Source organism: Zerene cesonia, chromosome Z (genome assembly GCF_012273895.1).
Source record: "Zerene cesonia ecotype Mississippi chromosome Z, Zerene_cesonia_1.1, whole genome shotgun sequence".
Lineage (NCBI taxonomy): Eukaryota > Metazoa > Arthropoda > Insecta > Lepidoptera > Pieridae > Zerene > Zerene cesonia.
The window spans coordinates 6,072,804-6,092,864 of NC_052122.1; the positions used below are offsets into that span (position 1 = coordinate 6,072,804).

Sequence of the window (20,061 nt, forward strand, 5' to 3'; positions counted from 1 at the left end):
TTCACATTTTATTTCTGTCTGTATGTCTGTATAAGTGTTTCTAGACCAATTAATATTACATAAGAATATTTATTATGGTGCTTTTCCACCGGATCGCTGTGGATGCGTTTAGTAGGTATCCACCAATCATACTTATTATATATTTACTAGCTGCACCCGGCAAACGCTGTTCTGCCTTACTCTTATCATTTAGGGGTGTGAAAAATAGATGTTAGCCGATTCTCAGACCTACCCAATATGCTTACCAAATTTCAGAGGAATCGGTCAAGTCGTTTCGGAGGAGTACAGAGACTAACATTGTGACACGAGAATTTTATATATAAGATTCAGACCTTAACACTTGTGGAAGTGGATTCATCTAATATATTATGTATTTTATATGAAAGTATGCGTCCTGTAGACGTAGAGTATGTACAATTGTCGTTGAAAGTAGACATGCCATCGTGGAAGCAAAAAGTTATTTTATATCTCGCAATGTGCAAAGAACTCCTGGAGGAAGATGAATTTTTACGCGGCGGAACTACGTTGCTGAGTATCCATGGAAACGGTCACATAGTTACACAGCTTACCTATTATATGCATGCTTTTCCACCAGAGAATTGCTGTGTTCACCTTATCACCTGCCTAACTCTCCCAATGTTTGCGAGTGCATGTACATTTTAGAAAAATTTGAAATATACAACTCACACAATTTAGAGTCAAGTTTTTCTCATCATATGATATTTTCTATGTATTATTTTTGTTTATGTAAAGTCATAACCGGGTAAAACCACTTTTATCTGAAGTTGTGTCGTCAAAGTGGTTTAAAGAATTGATCAAAATTACTTTTCAATTAAAAATAACAATTTTTATCAGTAAACAAAATTAGGTAATTATCAAATAATTTGGCTGAAACATAACGATACACAAATAACATGGAAAATGATATTTGTGTATCAAGTCCTTTAAACCTACATAGTTTATTTCTGTTTTAATTGGAAAATGCCCTAAAGCTGCATCTAGCACTCCCAAGTGACATAAACATTATCCTTAGATTGTCAAACTATTCAACAACCTTTTTTATAAAAGTAAATATTCTTTGGCAAAGCACCTCAGAGACAAACGTTCAATGTTTTCAAATATATTTCACGTATTTTTACGCTACAATTTTACATACGAAATTGTTTTCACTGGGCTTTAGTTCATACACTAGTATAATATTATGTTATCTGTGGTTCATACGTTCACCGTGGGCTTCTTTCGTGACAACATTGTTTTTTGAGTGCTAGGTACGGGCTATAATATAATATATACTGCAAAAAACTGGTCATTATTTTAAGTTGGCTCACCATACAGAGATAGTTCTCGTTAACTGTTACCTCCGTACCTCCTTCCTAATTTTTCAAGAGTAGTTTTGTGGTTTTGACTGGAAATATAATATTGACGAAAACATTATTTTAAAGATAATTAAGAATATATGAACAAATTGATGTTACTGTACTACTACTACTACTTATATAAAATATTGCCCCCACGGAAAATCATAGACAATACGCAACTGAAAAGATAATTTTAGGTTATGGCAATAAATTCACATGGTTCTATTTATTATGGCTGATGGCCGACCACGGGTGTTTGTCGTGAAGTAGGTAGATGATAGGTATATTACCTATAATGCTGCACACTGCACATATTTTGTAGGTTTTAAGTAACAAGAAAAATGTTGCAATAACAAACACGGTATCGTCCAAATGAAGTAAACTTTGGTGTAATTTGAGAACAGGTGAGTGATAAGGAAGTATTTGTAGCGGACGTGGTGTTAGTTTCTCATTACACTTTTTATGTTTTCACAATATATACTTCGATATTCTCATTATGAGCTTTTAGGGCGAAAATGCTTTTCTGCGCATGCAGCAAACTCTAGATTATTGAAGCGCATTCGAATGGCTGTGCATAAAGGCATATCTTGAAACATTTTGCCACGGACTGTTAGTCTATACGACCATACGTTTTTTTTTGCTAGCTCGGGTGCATGTGAATTTTGTGTTCAGTTAAAAAAATATTCTCACGGTCGGAGTCCTTTATCTCGCACTCTTTTTTTTCTGAAATAAGGACACATGGTTAGACTTCCTGTATTGGCGATGGGCAAAATACGCTTTTAAGAATTTCTATAATGGAATGAAGCTGTTACTGTATTGTTTTAGAAGCAAGTGCTTTATTATAAAATAAGTTTGTTATAAACTGGGCAGGTTTTGTGAACATATGATTAAATTGGCCTTGATTGTGACAGTGGTAGACTATGCATTGAATAGTGGCCTTGTGGGACTCTGATTGCGAAGTAATTACGTCGTCGTGATGATTTGTTGTTTATAGTGGTACCCATTTGCACCTAGCTAATAATCATTTGCCTTTTGCCTTTATTTTGTAGGTTATTTACACAAATTGAAATACAAGTTAATTTATTGTATTATTTCCTATATATACTCATTCATAGCATGAGCATACAGTATATTTTGCTTACATATATCATTTCGTTTGTTTGTCTGAATGAAAGTGATTAAAAAGGAGTAGTACATTTTGTTATTGGTTCTACTACTTGACTTTCATGCTTTTTGTTCATCGCCTTATATTCCATATACCCTGTTATGTGTATAACATTTTCAATATACTTAGGGTGTTACTCATATCATAGAAACTGTACCTTAACATGATATATTAATCAGGGGTTAATTGGCATACCTTCTATTAAAAATGGGAAAGTTAAATAACTTTTAAATTGTGTATAATAATATTTATTATGCATTACGTAATATTTAAATATTAAATAGCAATAAACTTTATATTAATAATGTGATCAATAATTAAAGTATTGCACTTGGTCGTCACTAATTTGAATATAAAGCATGCTGCCGCCTTCATTTTGACTAAGTTAGCAGTAAAATATGAAGTATTGATGATCAATGAAGTTTCACAATTCTAATGATTTATTAATCAACACTATACTGTTATTTTTCTTTTGTTTGAATAGGTGGATATAATAATTTAACAACGCTCACATGATTCAGAAGTTAATTTAGTCTCAAATTTTGTAAAAGTTGGACCAATTTGTACTTTATAGGTAACACTATTTTTTTAATCGTTATTAAATTTATTTCCTACTTAATATAAGTTAATATTTTTATGTATCTGTCATTTTGTGTGTAATTGTTTTTTTTTCATCTGTCATTTTGTTTTCCACAATCTAATTTTAAACAATTTAATATTAAATTTTTATCCGATTAAACTTAAATACTAACCTAGGGTCTTGTCTATAACGACCCGTAATTCAAATTGTAAAATACTTTGTGCGACTTGTCTTAATTCTTTATGCCTCATGCAATATACATGTTTGATTGTTTTAAGGTGTCATCTTATACATGCAGGGTTAATTGCAGAAGCAGCAAATGTAAGTATATTAAAATATCTTTAAATTGTTTACCTAACGTTTGGGTACTGATAAATAATTCCTTTACAGAAAACCTTTAGAATGGAACCATCATGTTCACAATCTAAATGTGACATCTATGAGAAAAGTTCTTTTGAAAATAATGTAGAGAATAAGACTGATAATGATGCCAGTGTTGTAGACAAGTCAAATAACTGTAATGAAAGACAACAAATAGATGACATAGAGAGAGAAGATTTTGAAGAAGAAAATAGACTATTAAAGCACTGTTCCAGTATGATAGTGGATGAAGAAATGGCAGCCACTGCTCATTATTCTGGAACCCTGTCTAGTGCAAACTCAAGTCTTGCATCTAGTTCTGAAACAATTTCAACACTATCTAATCTTATGGCTAATGACTTCAGCTTACCTGGGTGTAGTAAAGATGATTGCGAGGGTAGTAATGCAACAATAAAAAACATGATTCATTCTAGGACAACATTATACACTGCAACAAAAGAAACTCAAAAAGAAGACTTTATGCAAAAGTTATTGAATAGTGGAACCCAAGAAAAGAAAGAATTCCCAAAAGGGAAACTATATAAGGGTGATTTAGAAGGAAATAGTACTGAGACTACAATGGAAATTGATGCCATAAGTGGTCCTTCCGGAAGAACTAATTCGAATGCCTCAAGTATTGCAAGTACTAGCCCTGACAGTAAAGAGTTTACAGTGCCTTCTACGTCAAATGCTGAGAAACTATTGGGACTGGATGATAGTAGTAAAAATGGGGAACGGAGTACTCAATCTTCGGTAAGTTCTAGAATAATAAAGATAATAATTTTAAAAATCACTGTACTGTGAGTTTTAATTCAGGTTTATTCATAATTTTTGTTCACATTGACAACTTACACATAGTAAATAGATAAACACTGAGAAATATTTATGATATAAATGTTTTTGCTATATAAGGTTAAATATCATATTTTGCATATATATTATCTATTATTCTATGGTTAGTATATTCTTAATTAACCAAGATTTTATCTAGTTATATTTTAATTGTTTAAATTATCTGATTAATTGTATTGTGAAGGACTATAAATTAATTAAATATTTTACGTATGCAATTCATATAACTATCATTTGCTGAACTTGTGCTGAAGATAACAGTGTTATTATTTTATTTATGTAATCATGTGTATTGTCAATTGTTTATCATTCATATACTGAGATTAATTTATGCAACTGTTTTTCCTATTAACACTGCAGAATGGTATGATATTGTTGTGATGTGCTTCAATTGCTTCAATAATGATGAGCTAATAAAACATTGAATTGATATGATTGATGATCGTATATTGCCTTCATAGGTTAATGTTTCAAGATAAAATGTACTTGTATATGTTTCATTTTCATGAAATGGTATATGTAATTTCTATATGTCTAATGCAAGGTCAAGAAAGAATTGCTTTTTATGTATGGGACAAATACTATTTTACTATGTTATTTTTAGAGCTATCAGTACTGCGATCAAGATGACGATTCCGATGATGAAATCAATGAGGAGTCGTGGTGCACTTGCCTTAGCTCCCATGAGGTAACCGCCTTTTTAACTACCTTCAACAGAATCATTGTTACTGTGTAACCTTTCTGTATAAAAAATATACTTCCCACATGTTTTATTTGCAATTTTTGTGTATCATAATTTTTTCCTTTAATATAACTTGGCTTATCATTTACTCGTCTTTGTTTCTCTTTTGTGATTGTTCTAATGTGGATTCTTTTTAGGATGATGAGGATGATGAAGAACCAGAGCCTGATGATAGATTATGGGTAAGTGAACCATAAAAAAAATTGCATTTCACATCATGCTTTCTATATTATGTTCTATATGTAGACCAAATATGTATTGTATTAGTGATCTTATGACTAAGTTGTTTGGAATTATATTCAAGTACCACAGTGGGCTTTGGTATGTTTATAATTATTCTTTAGCAGATTCAGCAAGGCTGTTTTAGCTCCACTCAATTGTTTTCCACACTGTACCGAGTGCAATGTAATAAAACGATTGTAAATAATATTCATCGAGTTCAGTACTGATAGTAAATGTAAAGATTTGTATTGAAATATTGCCTTAATAGAATTGATAATATTTCGCTTCCTACTCACGATATTGCGCCGACAGGTCGGGTTGAAACCAGATTCAATGTCTATTAGCTACAACTAGCGTGTGTGTTCTTATTGAAATCGCCATGGCATTCGATTTAGTGTACCAATGGAGTACGATAATTGTATTTGTTTGTGCAGAGGAAACGACGTTTCGAGCCGCCACCGCCGCAATCAGCTAAGAAGTTCTGTCCTGACGGCAGTATGATGCCATGTTCGGGAGAGTGGAACGTTCACGGGAGCACTGGCCTGCAAGGCATGAACCAGAACAATATGCTTCAAGGACCACCAGAAATAAAACAGTGGCTCAATCGGTAAGAGGCACTTTTGTTGTACCGAGGTTAATTATTATTTTCAGCACGTATGTAAATGTTTTCTGTTGAAATATATGCATAGTGATAAGCGTAGGCTGTTTTCCCGTCATAATATCCGAAAGTAGATTACTCGTTTGTTTTATTTACGCTAAATTACACTAGTTGCCGGCACCGGTATCACTCGTAGTGGTTCGTTCAATTTACCAAATTTTCTTTTCATTTTCGGTATATTTTACTTGAAGCGTCGGAGTTAATTTCAATACATCACCGGGGGCAGGACAAAATAATGTCGGAAATAGTCGAACTTTATACGCTCCTTGCAAATTTCTCGCTTCGTTATATGAATTGTTGGAATTCCACAAATAGTTTTCAATGACGGAGACAGTCGTGGGGGGTCGCACGTCAGTTGCACAACGTAAATGTCAGGTGTACAAATTGTTAAATGTTTGCATATTTAAGATCGCATAACGACGCCCCGGTGATTTGTTTATTTTTCTTTAAAACCTACTTGTGCAAACTTGTAGTGTGATACTAATTAATCTCTTTAATTATTATATCGCTAAACTAGATAAATATACTTACTCTTATTACAGCGAATGATACGCCTACATTAATATGGAGGCGTATAATTTGTTTTTTCAAATGTAATGATAATAATCATTGCACTTAACATCTGTGTTTTGTATACTAATAGTTTAGGTATCTTGTCACATAAAAATTGGTTTCCTTTTGTATAATGCTCGGGATGTAAAGATGGTAATTTATGTGGTAAATCCCTGTTACGATATGTTTATTATAAATTAAAATGGAATGCAAACTGGCCAGAAATATTTGTTATTTAAAACGAGCTGTTTATATTTCACATTTGGTATTCGAATACATTTGATGCCCGGCGCAAAGATATGACTCGTCACAAATGAATTGTAAATATTTTTTCTGGTATCTGGACGTATCAATATCTCACAACTATCTCTATACATATTATAAACATTATATTGTAAAAGACTGAATAACGTATTTATTATTTTCAATTTACTCGAGACATTGTGTTTCTTGCAGTTCTATTCTATCCAGCCACCTTTGGACGTATATAATTGTATAATTTATTGCGCCTCCATTCAAAATCTTGAACGTTCAGCAGTTAAATGTGCTGGCACAATGGCTTGGATCTCTTTGTACTATACATAAAAGAGGACCGTTTTCCACATTTCGACTATAGAAAGGAATTTCGGTTTAAGTAATGGTTTTACGGCCGCGATTTTTATTTTTATGTGTATTGCTTTAAACTATACGATTTCATGTATTTAACCGTTATTAATGTGAAATAAATTCTTCATTTTATATGAAACTCGTTATTTGTGCTCAGTATTTTTCTATGCAATCATCTTATATAATATGACCTTCTTTGATGTGATATAAAAACATAATTATTTTTTTTTATACCGACTCATGGTTATCGTGTGGTTATTATGTCCTTAAATTAAATACGACACTAATTCTGTCTGTCTGTTCCTTACATTATTATTATTGGATTATGTCCGCGAATGGGATTTACCACAACTTTAATGACAATTGTTTTTATAAAGAGACGTTATATGCAGCTTTTTATCTGTGGGACTACGCGTAGACAGGGTAAAATAGAGATAGTTATTCAATATGGATCGACTATCATCCCATAACGTACGCATAGCAACCGACGAGGTAGAAATTTATTGTTGATTACTCAATTTGTTGTATACTTTGACACGTATACGATATTTAATTCTGCAATTAATAATAAACCTTTAGTCACTAAGATTCTATTACTGCCCACAACTGAATGTCTTTGGTATGTTATGCGCAGTAATCTTGTAATCTCACGTTACAATTCTGCTAACATGATAGCTTCCATTAAAAATACAAACCGTGAGAATGATGCGCAGTATCTTATCTTGCTAAAACATCGTAAAGTAGAGAATAGACAATAATTGGACCCAGACCGAAAAAATAATCTGCCAATATAGCTTGCATATTCCTCAAAAGTTAGTTTAATTAAGTTTTGATTTTTTATTACATCTATTTTCTCTTTTGCATTTAGAATAGTCTAATATTGCTTTTTTTTTTCATACTAACATTCATTTCCATGTAGATTCCAGTCATGGTCGAACAGCGAAAAGATCCAAGCGATAGACGCGTTGATAAGCCGCTGCGCTGCCGGCCACGTGCGTCACATGATGAAGGCGATCGAGCCACTGTTCCAGCGGGACTTCATATCGCTCCTGCCCAAGGAACTAGCTCTGACGGTGCTCGGGTACCTGTCGCCGAAGGATTTGCTCCGGGCCGCGCAGACGTGTCGGTATTGGAGGTAAGTACCGAACTCCCATGGGTTGAGACGGTCGTGTGTGTAGAAAAGCCGTTAGGTTCTAGAATGAACTAGAAACTACTTCCACTAGTTAGCTAGGTTCTTCTATTCTGCTCAGTTATAATCTCTATATCAAGGACCAAGCTCATTTATGGTGTTACCTTTTCACTGACATTTGTTATTTTAGCTGACAGATTAGCTAAACAGAACATTATCAAATCTGCATTAGATATTTTTTATTCGTATTAAGCTGTCCTGCCAGAATATATAACATTTGGTAGCCCACGTCACTTTTCACTTCAACTATCTCGAAGTACATAGTTCATACCATAAAATCCCTCAGCTGTGGTGTGAACGAAGGAAAAACAAACTAACATACTTTCTTACTTAAGCATACTTACCCATTCTTAACATTAGAAAGGTGTGATTCATGTATACAAAATAAAAATGTAATACCCAGAATCATTATCAAACAAGATTCCATTAAAGAAAATATGGATATTAGTGGATATTAGTGAAATATCTGCTTTTGTTTTCATGAATATAATGAGCTGATAAGGTGTTACGCTATTTTAGCAGTTTGTTGTCGGTTTCCATAAGCGTGTTCAATTATTTTATTTACTTTGACTTATTTAATAAGTCAAAGTAAACATCACGAGAAACAATGCGTGACTTTAAAATTTATACCAATTGTGCTTTCCACAATTGTATGGAATTTCTTTTAACGAAATTTGCACTGTTTATGTGAAATTACAAGGAAAATTGAGTATCATATTTATATTCAAGCCATCACCATCCATTAACCACCAAACATCATCTCACTTGTGATGTAGAATACAGCGTTGTAAGTATAAAGATGCTTAAATTTAACAAAGGCTCTTTACAATTACAATTATTATTAGTAGAAGTTATGAGATTTCGACCCCTTATTTGGGTAGAGGCCTCCTCCATCTTTTTCATGTCATTTCCTGCTATGGGTGTTATGTAAGACGACACATTGTACGGCACAGACGACACAGACGGTGGGCTACCGTTCAAATTGTCGACCCTTTTCCCCTTTGGTTCCTCCTATGTGTAGCTTCAATGGTCCACCTCTTGTCTTTATATTGTGAGATGTGAGATATATCAAAACCATCTCCACTTAAGTGAGAGTGCGTGCCTTAGAGCATCGGTAATGATTTTTTGACGAATGTTTTCATTTCTAATTTTATATATTCTTCTAATTTTTAGCATGCGTCTCTTCACGCTGCCTTCTGATTGATTGCATTTTTGTCTTTTTTTATTTGTGTATTACCAAGTTTGGCAGCCATACAACAAGCAAGTAATGGACATGTATCATATATATTCACCTTTACATGTGCAATCTGTACTTCCGTTTGAAGATTTCTTTTAGTGTCCATAATTTCTTCGAAGTGGTGTTTTGAATGAGATTTGCTTCCGCGAGAAGATGTATTCACTGACGTATTCAGTCTTATTACCTATCGTTAAAATATTTACGAATTGACCTATTAGATTCTTCATATATTCTGCTAAGTTCAATTTTCATATATTTGGTTTTATTATTTCTGTCTATATCCAGGCTGTTGTAGTATGTTTGGATATCCATACAGTCTGTCTCTCTATTTTGTATGCATTTTTGTAGATTTTCGATGAAGTATTTGACATTCTGTATTCGGGATATGAGGTGGTATTTGTGTGGGTTTTTCTTCTTTGTACTGGACAGATTAAAAGTAATGTTGCTTTCACAAATCTATGATCGGTAAATTTACATTTACACTGAATAATTGTATGCATAGCACAGCTTACAGTTCTATTATATTTTCAAATGCAGTTACAATATATATGGAGTTCGAATGTTATTCAGAGAATTACAATTCAATATTATTGTAACATTGTATCTACTAATTAAAAATAAACTATTAAAATTGCAGATTTCTCGCTGACGACAACCTACTATGGAAGGAGCAGTGTCGGCGCATAGGTCTTACTACCCTGAAGAAAATGCCGCGATCTCTTCCCCGATGCGCCAGTCCATGGAAGGCGGCGTATATGCGACAGTCACTGATACAGGACAATTGGCTCCACAAACCCGTAAACAATCCCATAGTTATGAGAGGGCATGACGACCACGTGATCACCTGCTTGCAGTTCTACGGCAATCGCATATTGAGCGGCAGCGACGATACTACGCTGAAGGTGTGGTCGGCTATTACGGGGAAGGTTAGTATTAGTGGTTCTTGGTAATACTACTGAAGTATTTCTTTGTTACATGTACGATATGCACCTCAATTTTATATATTTTTTCGCATTTCAGTGTCTCCGCACGCTGGTGGGTCACTCGGGTGGCGTGTGGTCGTCGCAAATGGTCGGTGACCTAGTAATCAGCGGGTCGACGGATCGCACTCTGCGCGTGTGGAACGCGAAGACTGGTCACTGCCTGAAGGTGCTCGCCGGACACACGTCCACGGTGCGGTGTATGCACTTGCACCAGAATAGGTAATAAGGGGTTTCCAGAATTGACAGTGTTTGCTTGATGTAGGGGAGATTCCAGTGAAGATTTTTGTTTGTTGATACTATGATATTTCCATAATTTAGGGAAACTTTTAGTTGATATTTTAATGGACTTTCCAGAAAGTAACATTTCGATAAGAGGAGTTATTTCACACTGATCGGTGGATTTTATGTATGAGGTTGCTAACATTGCGTTTGCGTTGCGTTTTTCATTTTGAGCTCCTGAAAATTTTGCAATTGAATGCATAATGGCGAATGAGCTGGAAAATATTAATTTTATAATTTAGATAATAGTTCTCTGATCCTAGAATATATATATTTCATAAAACTGCTGTGCGATGTTTTATGCATTATGCGAATTTATATTTATTGCTCTGCTGTTTTCAGATTTCATAATATGATAAATGATACAGTTTATAAGCTTCCATGTAATTCCACACTCTTTTGATTTGTACTATTATTATTTAATAAGAAGCAATATCAGCGGATTTTCTGCTGATGAAATATCATGCTACATGATAACCTTTTCTATGAACCAAACAACTTGATAATAAATCACATAATTGAGACTTATCAAGGTACTTTAGTTCTGAAGTCATTGTATTGAATTTTTTATGTATTGGTCGATTTTTTAAAATATGTTTACAATTATTTTACTTTATATCGTGCTAGGGAAAATTGGTCGGATACCCAACTATAGGCACATATGCTCACAGATGGGAAGTTGTTTTACCCTTGACGCAAAAGAGTGTTTGAAGTCGATGTATGTTTATCTGTGTGTAATACTTAACATCACGTTTTTTTCTCAAATCTGCTCTTGAATTTGTCAAAACGATACAATTATTATGAAGAATATGCACATTACCATTTATGAATTTTAATAAGAACTAACTACTAACCTCGCCAACATGATCAAATTTAAATTATAAATTTTCGAAGTGTTAATGTGTAACTTGATTTGATTTGAAACATAATTTGGCGGTCAAAACAGGCGGTCTTATCGCAACAGTAGCGATCTCTTCCAGACAACCTGGTGGACAAGGAGACGCTATTCATATTTAGTTAAATGTAATACTATAGTAATAGAAATGTATAGGAAACCATAAAAAACATGAATATTTATTTACATAGTAACATATATACAAGATAAAAATACATATATACATACACATACATAAAACCATATATAATAATATAAATACGCATACATAAATCACACCGATGCAGCTAACTCTAAATGTAGGTTCAAATAAATAGATAAAGAACAAATATATTAAATACCAACTAAGTGGATAGATGAAATTGCTTCAGTAGGTTTTTGAATGTGGGTAGAGATAGAGCTTCTCTTATCTCTAGGGGTAAGTCATTCCAAAGTCTAATAGCACGGACAGTAAAGGAACAGTTGTATATATGATTGACATGTGTTGGAAAAAATAAACGGTGTTTATTGGATGAAAGTTTGGGGTATACGTTCGACACAAGGAACTCAAATCTCTCTTTCAAATATCGAGGAGTTCTCGCAACAAACAAAACACAGTACAGAAGGTGAAGGATATATGCGTATTTCGGCGAAGACGAATGGGAAGCCATTTGAGCTTAGTGCGAATCTCAGAGACATGATCGTATTTGCACAAGCCAAACACAAATCTTATGAAGAAGTTCTGAAGGCGCTAGGCAAAGTAGCAAAGTCTATTTTTGTTACGAAGTATTATGTACTACATTCTAGAGATGTTAGTAGCTTAAGTTGTTTTTGATCCATGTGTAAGCGAATTTCATCAGTAACTTTAACAAGAACAGCAACCGTAGGGGACGAAAACCGGATCGGAAAGGATTAAGGAGATCAAACTTGTTTGCATTGAAATACAAATGCAGTGGTTTTGCAACATTTATAATTGTTAACTTGTCTCTCATCTATATATCGTATAGTTAGTTCATATTGGCTTCGCAAAATGACAACCAATACATACAATTTTAAGTTCATATTCGTCTTAGTAAAAATATTTGTACAACCAATAAAAACACTAAAATAGATAAATAAACATTCAACACTATTTTATTCGATATGTGTACAGAAAGTATCTACCGTTATTTATTTATATAGTAGTAAAAATTATATCGGGAAATACTAGTCGACCTTTAAAACCTGGTTACTTGAATGAACTCGCTTCAGAGCACTTCTCTAATTAAATCAATACAGAAATACAATAATCATCAATGGCGATCATGTGTATATTCGTTAAGAAGAATTTCGCTCGCGACTTTGTTTTCTGAGTTTTCTCATTTCCTATAGGCCATGTCACATGTACTTAATTGATATATGTATGTATTTTAATTCAGTTGCGATATTGTAACCAATAGATAGACTAGTTTGACGTCATGCCACGACGAAAAAATGAAAATTGAAAATTCGGTAATGTTGCCTACATAATGATACATTTGTCACCAGGGTGGTATCCGGGTCCCGGGACGCGACACTCCGCGTGTGGTCCATTCCCGACGGGCGATGCCTGCGCGTGCTCGTCGGTCACTTGGCGGCGGTACGGTGCGTGCAGTACGACGGCAAGGTCGTGGTCTCCGGCGCCTATGATTACTTCGTGAAAGTGTGGAATCCTGAGACCGGCGAGTGTTTGCACACCCTAGCCGGACATACTAATAGGGTGTACAGCTTGCAGGTGAGATTTCGGACATTTCTTGTGAATGAACTAAACTGGGTTTTGTTCTGAACGCCTGTTTTATGAGATGCTTTTTAAATGTTTAAGGAAATTGAGTCTGAATAAGAACAAAGACGAGATAATTCAAGGGTTGTCCTCAAATTGTAATTTATTCAATTTCATCGTCTTTACGTTTATTGTCATCACAGCAGAAGGTAATGTAACACTGCAACAGTAAATGCGTTCAACCAACAAACAAAAACCTTCATTCCTATATTATTCAATTTAGAAGAAACAATAAAATTTTAGATTTAAATAAAATTTTATGTAACGAAACGGAAACGCTACCTAAGTTTTATCCATTCTTTTGAGATAAAACCCTCTGTACATTATTAAATTGTTGTTAGTGTACAATAAAGTATTTTTCATTGATTATCCTACTAATATTATAAATGCGAAAGTTTGCAAGGATGTGTGTGTGTTTGTTGCTCTTTCACACAAAAACTACTGAACCGATTGCAATGAAATTTGGTACGTAGATAGCTGGATAACTGAAATAACAAATAGGCAACTTTCTATCCCGATATTCCTATGGGATACGGACTTACGCGGGTGAAACCGCGGGGCGCAGCTAGTCAATTCATGAATGTTGTACAACAATTGCAGTTCGACGGCGTGCACGTGGTGAGCGGTTCTCTGGACACGTCGATACGCGTGTGGGACGTGGAGTCCGGGCAGCTGAAGCACACGCTCACCGGCCACCAGTCGCTGACGTCCGGCATGGAGCTGCACTCCAACATACTGGTCTCCGGTAACGCTGACTCCACCGTGAAGGTCTGGGACATCACCACGGGCCACTGCCTGCATACGCTGTCAGGTGAGGAGAACATGGGTGTAGTAAATTTATCAGACTACAGATATTATTATAAAATATGCGTAGTAATCTGGTCAAATAGACGATTTGAAAAAAGTGATATATTGCGTTTTGATGCCCTAAATTAGTTAGTTTACATCGATTCATCCTCAATGTTGTTAGTAGTTTATTTTGTCCACAGATATTTTCCTTGTAAAATAATTCTGAAAAAGGATATCGTCATGAAATAGACTTCTACGACACCATTTATCCAATGTGAAGCGAATTGCAAATTCGAAAAGAGCACATCAGAATCTATATAATCACCCATGTTCAGAACTGCTCGAAAACTTTCTAGAAAACCCATTTTTTTAAACAAAAGACAGGACTTGGTTGTTCATTTTGTTAAAAAAATGTTCATCATCATAATCCTACATATATATATATATATATATGTTCCCACTGCTGGGACAGGTCTACTATGAGAGTCCAGGCCATGTCAAGTGTCAAGTTTGTCAAGTGCACCTCATTCATTCACACACATTCACCATGTTGGTCAAGTGCGATGTTATGTATTTGAAATTGTCTACAGGTCCGAACAAGCACCAATCGGCGGTGACGTGCCTGCAGTCGAGCAACCGGTTCGTGATCACGTCCTCCGACGACGGCACCGTGAAGCTGTGGGACGTGCGCACGGGTGAATTCATCCGGAACCTGGTGGAGCTCAGTTCGGGCGGGTCCGGCGGCGTCGTGTGGCGGATCCGCGCCTCCGCGACCAAGTTGATCTGCGCGGTCGGCTCCCGCAACGGCACCGAGGAGACCAAGCTCCTGGTACTCGACTTCGACGTGCCGGGGGCTTGCAGGAAGTGCGATGAATAGCATAGACTTAACCGGCGCCTCATGCGTCGATACGCCAACCTGTATGCGCCGTGGCACTGCTAATAATTACTGTATTCGGAACGCGATAAACGTGATTTTGTTGTGTGTATGATTTTTTTTTTGTACGGGAGTGGATTCTGGATTTAGTTCTTAACTCACCCGATTGTAATTTGGGTGTGCATTGTGTCGTTTTATGGTTCATACGGTTTTATTTTAATGACGTGGCGCTTAGCTTTATAGAATACCGACGTTGAGGTATTTATTGGTTAGTCAGAATACCAAGAATACTCAATTCTGTTTTTGTATTGTAAGTAATGCCCATAGTTTAGTAGATATCTCCACTCCCGTCTTCCATTATAAGAAACGTACTGAACAAAACTGCGCTTATTGATTAAAATACATCGATTAAGTGATTAATTAGGCCACTATATGAAAATATCCATAAATAAAATGACGTAATGTAAAGTTCTAATATAGTGATGTATAATCAATCTGACCACTCAACTAATTTATTTTTGTAATTTTTAATCATTGTATGTATCTCATTTTACATATGACTTTTGATATATTGTTCTAAGTAATCACAAGGTCCATATCAAAGCTAGATATAGTTGGTGAAAGTGCCTCCTTGGCCATACAGTTAGGTCTTCCTTCCACGGTTAGCGCCCACCGGGGTTCAACGTGCTCTGCACGATAATTCACATTATCTGATTACCTGCATACATTCAATACCAATATGATACCATTACATATTATACTTAGTCCTAAGAATTCAATTTCAGTTGGTTTAAAATGATGGCTGCCATCATGCATTACCAAATTTAGGTTCTGAGTGGTATGCTTCATTGTTCCAAAGAGTACGAGGATATCGGATTTTAGCTTTAGTTTAGACTAATGGTGTGCACACTGGTCAGTGTTGCTGATCGAAATTTTTTACTTACATTTGTTTTTCATTCCATATACTATAGCATTGTTCATATCATGTGAAGATTATACGATCGGAGATACGGATATTTTGAAATCCATGATTGTGTACATTAATTTAAGGTGTTATTTTAATTTCTGAATTTTGATAGTTTTATTTTGGCTTAATTATTGTACAGCCGGAAATTTTTCCAGGGAATAACATTGTTGTCATTTATTTTCAAATTCAGTTATTTTAAATTTTTCTATGATTCGTTATATATATTGGTGTCTTTTTTTGTGCATTATAATTCACCTGGACATGTCAATTAGCTTTTTTAAGAAATATGCAACCGTTATACCAGTGAATAACATTAGCGAGTCAAATGTTTATTCATGCCCTAGCAAGTTAATATAATATTGTCTCACTGGCCATGTGGATAAAGTTTAGGTTAATGTATTAGTTTATTCGAATTTTTTAACATTTAATGATTTAGTCTCATTAGTTTAGTGTTTCCATTGTGTATTGTTGTTTTTGACGTTATGTTTGCGTGCAATTAATTAATTGAGCAATAATAAACATAGTAACGAAGCCGCATAATAATTCAATTGCAATACAAAGGTGGGCATTTACGGTCAATGCAATTGGTACGACGAAAATTGATTGAGGCGATATTGATATGAGTGGAAATACTATTAATTAATATTATGGCAGTCTATCGGGAATTCATATTCTGTATTAAATTGTGGGCGTGGCCCGCCCTATTTGATGCTATAGATTGACCGTAAATGCCCATCTTCATCGAGTCTTATTTGACACATTAATATTTAGTCTCATTAGTTTAGTGATTCCTATGTGCTAATACTTAAATCACCAATAATCATAGTTACGAAACCGCATAATAATTGAATTGCAGTTATACTATAGATATTTGGCACATTAATATTTTAATCATTCACAACCGATGTTTCATTCAGTTTATTTTTATTCTTTGAGATCTCTCCAATTGCTAAATATTATTATTGTAGTTTTATTATATATTTATTGTAGTTTTATTGCGTATAATTTTGTTTTTCGACATTATGTTTTTACATTATAATTTGAATCAATATTAATACGAATGAATGTGTAATTAATTTATTATAAACACCCATTGTGATGTCCCATTATGTGTAGTAATGAATATTGTTCAAAGGCCAGCAAGTTATCTATAATATTCATGTAGTGTAAGATTTCATTAATGCCTAATCAATATGTTATAAATATTTCAGACTTTTAATATGAATAATACCGAATTAAATTTAATGTATTTGGTGTTTAGCGTAAACCGAATGTAACGAATAACTGTAGTGTAAGTGGCTATATATCGAGACGTGCACATAGCAATATAGCGGATAATTTCTAATTACTATGTATATAACAATACGATAACATTAACTTAGGGATTCAGTGAAGTGATGTGAGCCGGGGCGCGTCATTTGTTATGATGTTTTGGCTGCAAGTCAAGCGGCGCGGCCGATAGCGTTACTCATTTCTATGGCTGAATATTTTAAACGAAGACTGAGGTATAGGTATAGTGTAATAATTATAGTATTTAGTAATGTCGGCTGTTAAAATGTATCCAACGAGTATTTTTGGCGATCGACACGTTGTAACAGTCGGCCTCGATCACTCCACGCTACCCACCATCACTCCTGTCTTTGTTTAATTGTAACGATTTCTTTCTTGACTTTCAAATGATTTGCATCGCGATTGTAGTTCCGTGTGCTTGGAAAAATGCATTCATTACCCTTCTACCAATGCATTCTAATCCTTCTACACTTACCGATTATCGTCCCATATGCACTAAGTCAAATGGCTTCCCATTCGTCTTCGCCGAAATACTCACCCGACACGTTCATCCAATAAACACCGTCTATTTATTCCAACACATGTAAATCATGTATACAACTGTTCCTTTACTGTCCGTGCTATTAGACTTTGGAATGACTTACCCCTAGAGATAAGAGAAGCTCTATCTCTACCCACATTCAAAAACCTACTGAAGCAATTTCATCTATCCACTTAGTTGGTATTTAATATATTTGTTCTTTATCTATTTATTTGAACCTACATTTAGAGTTAGCTGCATCGGTGTGATTTATGTATACGTATTTATATTATTACATATGTTTTTATGTATGTGTGTAACTATGTATATATTAATATATATTTATGTATTTTCATGGTTTTCATTACATTTCTATTACTATATTATTACATTTATTTTTTATAGCACCTGTTGCCCCGTTTTTTACTAAATATGTTTAGCGTTTCCTTGTCCAACAGGTTGTCGGGAAGAGATCGCTACTTTAGCGATAAGACCGCCTGTTGTGCTTCTATAGAGTTTATAGTTTTTTTCTGTATGACTTGGTGCACAACAAAGTATTTTGATTTGATTTGATTTGATTGTCGTTATTAAGTTACGTTGTAAGTAATGTTTAGATGGTAAGACTATGGCCCATTGCTGGGATTCCGGTCGCGTAATTGGTTTGTGTATAATCGATATTGAGGCGGTATAATCGTGTTCATTAGTTATACAGAACGGCGAGCATCCAAGATGGATGTGATTACGCAAAATGTAATCTGAAGTAACATTATGTAATTCGTTTAATTTTATTCGTCACGGTGTTTATTTTATGTTTGGATGATTATGTAAATATAGACGCGCGGCGATACTTCCTGTTGACACTTTTCCTAAACTGTATTTCCTTTGCGCTTTTTATGTAATAATTACCTTTGAATAAAAATCAGTTGTTTTTCAGCTTGACTTCTTTCATTACACCCACATCTCCTAGGTTCATTTACGATACCGTTTGAATAGATTTTTTTTTGTAATTGAAACTAATAATTAGTTGTATGTTTTCAAAGTTATTATTCTTTGTATAAGCAATGATAACATAACATACAAGGCCCGTATGCTTTTTCCTCGCCCTTCTCATTCCTTTCCCTATCCTTCACTCCCTTAAAGCGGGCAACGCATTTGCAGAGGACCCTACCTCTGCAAATGTTCATGGTGGCGTCAATGGTGGTGATCATTAACCATCAGGCGATTTCTTCTCGTTTGTTACGATTGAAAAAAATCTGCCATTGGAAAAAACATCTTTATGTCGGTGCAAGATTAATATTTATTGGTTACTCAACGTTTCAATAGATGGCGTTTATCAAGGAATTGAACTTCTGAATTTTATTAATTATAATGTTAGTAGGTGTAACTAAATTTAAGTTATTTTTATTAAAAGACCAGAATAAATGGAATTACCAATATGTAATAAATACACTGACTATTTAGCACAGCGCCATCTATCGTAATACAGCCCCATTACGAAAACAACATTTAAGTCATGGGACAACAGTGCCCCTCGTTAAAATACACCTAAGATAGGATGTGACACAGACAGATGGCGTTCTTTCTAAAAACCTACTTTAAAAGAGTTCTTGCCCCTTGCTGTACTTCTAAAACTTCGTTACAACGCATTTTCCCGAGTTATAACTAAATGCCTAAGTTAGTTAATAAAGCGAATTGTTTGGGTTTTGCCTAACAAAATTCTCAAAAATTTTAAAAAATACCAGTTCAGAAATTACCACCGGTTATTGGATGTACAACAAACGGTAGCTCTAACAGAGTATTATATTGCTAAAGATTTTGCAGTTCTGTACAAATTATAGAAATAGGACATGGATTGATCTGCATTCGGATAGGCTTGCTTATATTTTATGGTATAGTGTGTGAGTTTTTTAAAACGTGTTCAGAAATAAAATGGTTTGATTTTTATATGATGTCTGAAAAAACTTTTCAAGTATAAATTGTGTAAGATATTGAAACATTTTTTTTTTCAATTTGATCTCAAATAACATAATATTGTAGTTTAATTCATTTATTTTAGAGAACAACTATAGGTTTTGGTATAATAGCAGAGTTTATTATTTTATTACACTACAAATAGGTTGCTACTAAGGAAGAGATTGGAGGATTAAAATAAAACGACACTTTGCT

At 34.4% G+C, this 20,061-nt stretch overlaps 1 protein-coding gene across 2 annotated transcripts; it reads left to right on the plus strand.

The window, feature by feature from the left end:
• The first annotated feature begins 1,588 nt into the window (after nucleotides 1–1,588).
• On the plus strand, nucleotides 1,589–18,829 carry LOC119835453 (F-box/WD repeat-containing protein 7). 2 transcript variants are annotated; one of them, XM_038360277.1, is made up of 13 exons: nucleotides 1,589–1,762; nucleotides 3,008–3,097; nucleotides 3,382–3,424; nucleotides 3,494–4,216; nucleotides 4,920–5,003; nucleotides 5,195–5,239; nucleotides 5,714–5,886; nucleotides 8,015–8,230; nucleotides 10,159–10,447; nucleotides 10,542–10,723; nucleotides 13,185–13,410; nucleotides 14,056–14,266; nucleotides 14,835–18,829. In XM_038360277.1, exons 4-13 carry the CDS (start codon nucleotides 3,506–3,508, stop codon nucleotides 15,119–15,121), a joined length of 2,424 nt encoding a protein of 807 aa, XP_038216205.1. In that variant the 5' UTR covers nucleotides 1,589–1,762; nucleotides 3,008–3,097; nucleotides 3,382–3,424; nucleotides 3,494–3,505; the 3' UTR covers nucleotides 15,122–18,829. The 2 variants fall into 2 exon arrangements, with proteins under 2 accessions (XP_038216205.1, XP_038216204.1); XM_038360276.1 differs by lacking the exon at nucleotides 3,008–3,097 and having other exon boundaries at nucleotides 14,835–15,121.
• Nucleotides 18,830–20,061: the final 1,232 nt, after the last annotated feature.

What these genes read in the sequence shown, in the direction of transcription:
- LOC119835453 (XM_038360277.1), top strand. Translation starts at nt 3,506, where the DNA reads ATGGAACCATCATGTTCACAATCTAAATGTGACATCTATGAGAAAAGT. An exon ending in AGCCTGATGATAGATTATGG is followed by an intron (nt 5,240 to 5,713) that starts GTAAGTGAACCA and finishes TTGTTTGTGCAG; the next exon opens with AGGAAACGACGTTTCGAGCC. An exon ending in GGTCGGCTATTACGGGGAAG is followed by an intron (nt 10,448 to 10,541) that starts GTTAGTATTAGT and finishes TTCGCATTTCAG; the next exon opens with TGTCTCCGCACGCTGGTGGG.